At 38.2% G+C, this 2,843-nt stretch overlaps 1 protein-coding gene across 1 annotated transcript; it reads left to right on the top strand.

The window, feature by feature from the left end:
• The first annotated feature begins 718 nt into the window (after positions 1 to 718).
• On the top strand, positions 719 to 1,549 carry LOC142173444 (uncharacterized). The gene has a single exon (XM_075239034.1). The coding sequence runs from the start codon at positions 719 to 721 to the stop codon at positions 1,547 to 1,549; it is 831 nt and encodes a 276-aa protein (XP_075095135.1).
• The last annotated feature ends 1,294 nt before the right edge of the window (positions 1,550 to 2,843 follow it).

Below are 2,843 nucleotides of genomic sequence, written 5' to 3'. Positions count from 1 at the left end.
CCTGGGGAAGCACATACAGTGGAACTTTCAACACCATTGCCTCTGACATAACTATGTCAATTCAACAAGATCTCCACTTCTGCTCTTGAGAAACAAGAATTTCTGACCATGCATTCTGAGGATGAGGTTCATTTTCATCTTGAATCTGAAGATGGCCATAATGTTAACTCAGAGGGAGATGAAGTTCGAACCAACATGATGCTTCAGACAGTAGGTGATTTGGAGCAGCAACCTGAGGTGATTGAAGAGCGGGCTATTACAATAAAAACTGTTTCTACTGTAGACTCAATGCAAATTGCTTGTACTTCAGTCACTGATCAGAGTATGCAGTTGCAGCTCAATGTTCCTTTGAAATCACCAATGCTGACCTTGAATGATTTAGTCACTCACAATGTGGCAACTGTGGAGCTAGCCTTGATTGAGCAACACCAAATCAAAGAGGAAGGAGATGATGAGTCCAACTGCGGGGAATTTTAAACAAGTAGCAAGAGAGGCTTATTTATCTCCTAGAAACAGTGCAAAAGGAGGAAAAAAACAAAGAAGCAGACTCAAAACAAAGTTGCACACCAACCAACAATAATCTTGCCAAAAAGGACAGCCTCACATTCTAAATGATGATTAAGACATTAATTTGGAATATTAGGTCCGTTAACATACAACAGGCCTTTCCCAGGTGATAAACATACAAAGAGAGCACAATTTCTTCGTCATAGCCTTAATGGAACCTTTTCAGAATGCAAGGCATATACAGAGGTACAGAAGAAGGCTAGATATGGAAACTGCTTTTTCAAATCTGAATGGCAAAATATGGTTATTCTTCAGTTCTGACACAGAGTGGGAATTGATTAATGACATTGGGCATCATATCATAATGACTTTTGTATACGCAAAGTGTTCATCAACAAATAGAATAGAACTATGGGATAGTCTGTATTATATGGCAAGTGATATGGAACTACCGTGGCTAGTAGGAGGAGATTTCAATGTGGTTTTACATGAAAGTGAGAAGATAGGGGGCCTGTCTGTTCATCCTCCAGAATATGAGGATTTAGCAGCATGCATTAACTCATTTGGACTATTTGATCAAGATTACAAGGGAATTCCATACACTTGGTGGAATGGGAGACCTAATAGTGAGTGTATATTCAAAAGACTGGACAAGATCTTTGTGAATTTACCATTTCAAAACATTCTTCCATCAATTGAAGTGGAACATTTAATTAGAATTGGTTCAGATCATGCCCCACTCCTAATGACATGTGGAGAGCACACTACTACCTTTGTCAAGCCGTTCAGATTCTTGAATTTCTGGACAAAATATGCTACATTAATGGATGTAGTAACACAGAACTGGAATGCTGATTTCATTGGAGATCCTTTCCTAATGTTTAAGCACAAACTGAAGAAGGTCAAGGCAGCACTATCTAAGTGGAGCAGAGATACTTTTGGAGACATTTTCAAACAAATAGCAATACTGGAGGATATTGTCAAAATTAAGGAGCAGTTATTTGAAGATGAGCCTACAATTGAGAATAGAATTGTCCTTTAGAAATGTCAATCAGAAATGAAGAAGTGCCTCAGTATATAGGAGCAATATTAGAAGCAGAAAGTAGGAATGACATGGTTTACTGAAGGTGATCGAAATACTCGTTTATTTCATAATCATATCAATGGAAAGAGGAAGAAATTACAACTGAAAAGAATCCAGAATGAAGATGGAACCTGATTAGAAAATCAAGAACAAATGGCCAATGCTGCAGTTCAATTCTTCCAAAAACAGTTCACAAAAGAAGAGGATCCTACAGACTTCTCTATGCTGGAACATGTTCCTGAAATGGTTTCTATGGATGAGAACATGGTGTTATGTAGGTACCCAACTATGGATGAAGTTAAGGCTGCAGCTTTTGACCTGAGTGGTGATAGTGCAAGTGGTCCAGATGGATTCACGGGCATTTTTTATCAAGCCACCTGGGAGGTGATATGTCATGACATTCACAATATGGTCCTACTGCCAAAGAACCACTAGTTCAGACATTTTCCGATCTAAGGCCTATAAGTTTGAGCAATTTCATCAATAAAGTGATCTCTAGGATCATACATGATAGACTGGCAAAGTTCTTGCCTACTTACATCTCCCCTAATCAATTTGGTTTTGTGAAAGGAAGGAGGATCTATGAGAACATCCTACTCACACAAGAAATTGTCACTGATATAAGGATGATAGGCAAGCCTGCCAATGTGGTGCTAAAACTGGACATGACAAAGGCATATGACAGGGATTTCTGGAAATATGTTATGCATGTTCTCAGAAAAATGGTTTTTGCAGAACACTTCATTATCATTGTGGGGAACCTATTAGCCAACAACTGGTATTTAGTTTTAGTTAATGAGCATTCCTCAGGTTTTTTCAAGTCAACAAGGGGAGTAAAATAAGGAGATCCTCTATCTCCGGCTTTATTTACTCTGTCAGCTGAAGTATTATCTAGAACTTTGAACAAACTATTTGAAGATAAGTCTTTTGTTGGATTTGGTATGCCCAAGTGGTCTAATCCGTTAAACCACTTGGCATATGCCGATGATACTATTATTTTTGCATCAGCTAATCCTTACTCCCTGAAGAAGATAATGACAGTGTTAGGAAGTTATGAGCAGATGTCGGGATAACTAATCAATAAATCCAAGAGTTTCTATTACATGCATGTCAATGTTGCAAATGCCCTATTCCAGGAAGTAGCTGATATTACAAGTTTCACTAGAGGACAATTTCCTTTCACATAGCTAGGTTGCCCCATTTTCTACACTAGGAGAAGGAAGGACTATTATGATGATCTTGTTAAAAAAGT

This window comes from Nicotiana tabacum, chromosome 19 (assembly GCF_000715075.1).
Source record: "Nicotiana tabacum cultivar K326 chromosome 19, ASM71507v2, whole genome shotgun sequence".
Taxonomy (NCBI): domain Eukaryota; kingdom Viridiplantae; phylum Streptophyta; class Magnoliopsida; order Solanales; family Solanaceae; genus Nicotiana; species Nicotiana tabacum.
The sequence above is the reverse complement of the archived record's forward strand: the minus strand, read 5'-3'. Positions and strand labels throughout refer to the sequence as shown.

Bases quoted from the DNA above. Each gene is read 5' to 3' on its own strand.
- LOC142173444 (XM_075239034.1), top strand. From the start codon at position 719: ATGGAACCTTTTCAGAATGCAAGGCATATACAGAGGTACAGAAGAAGG.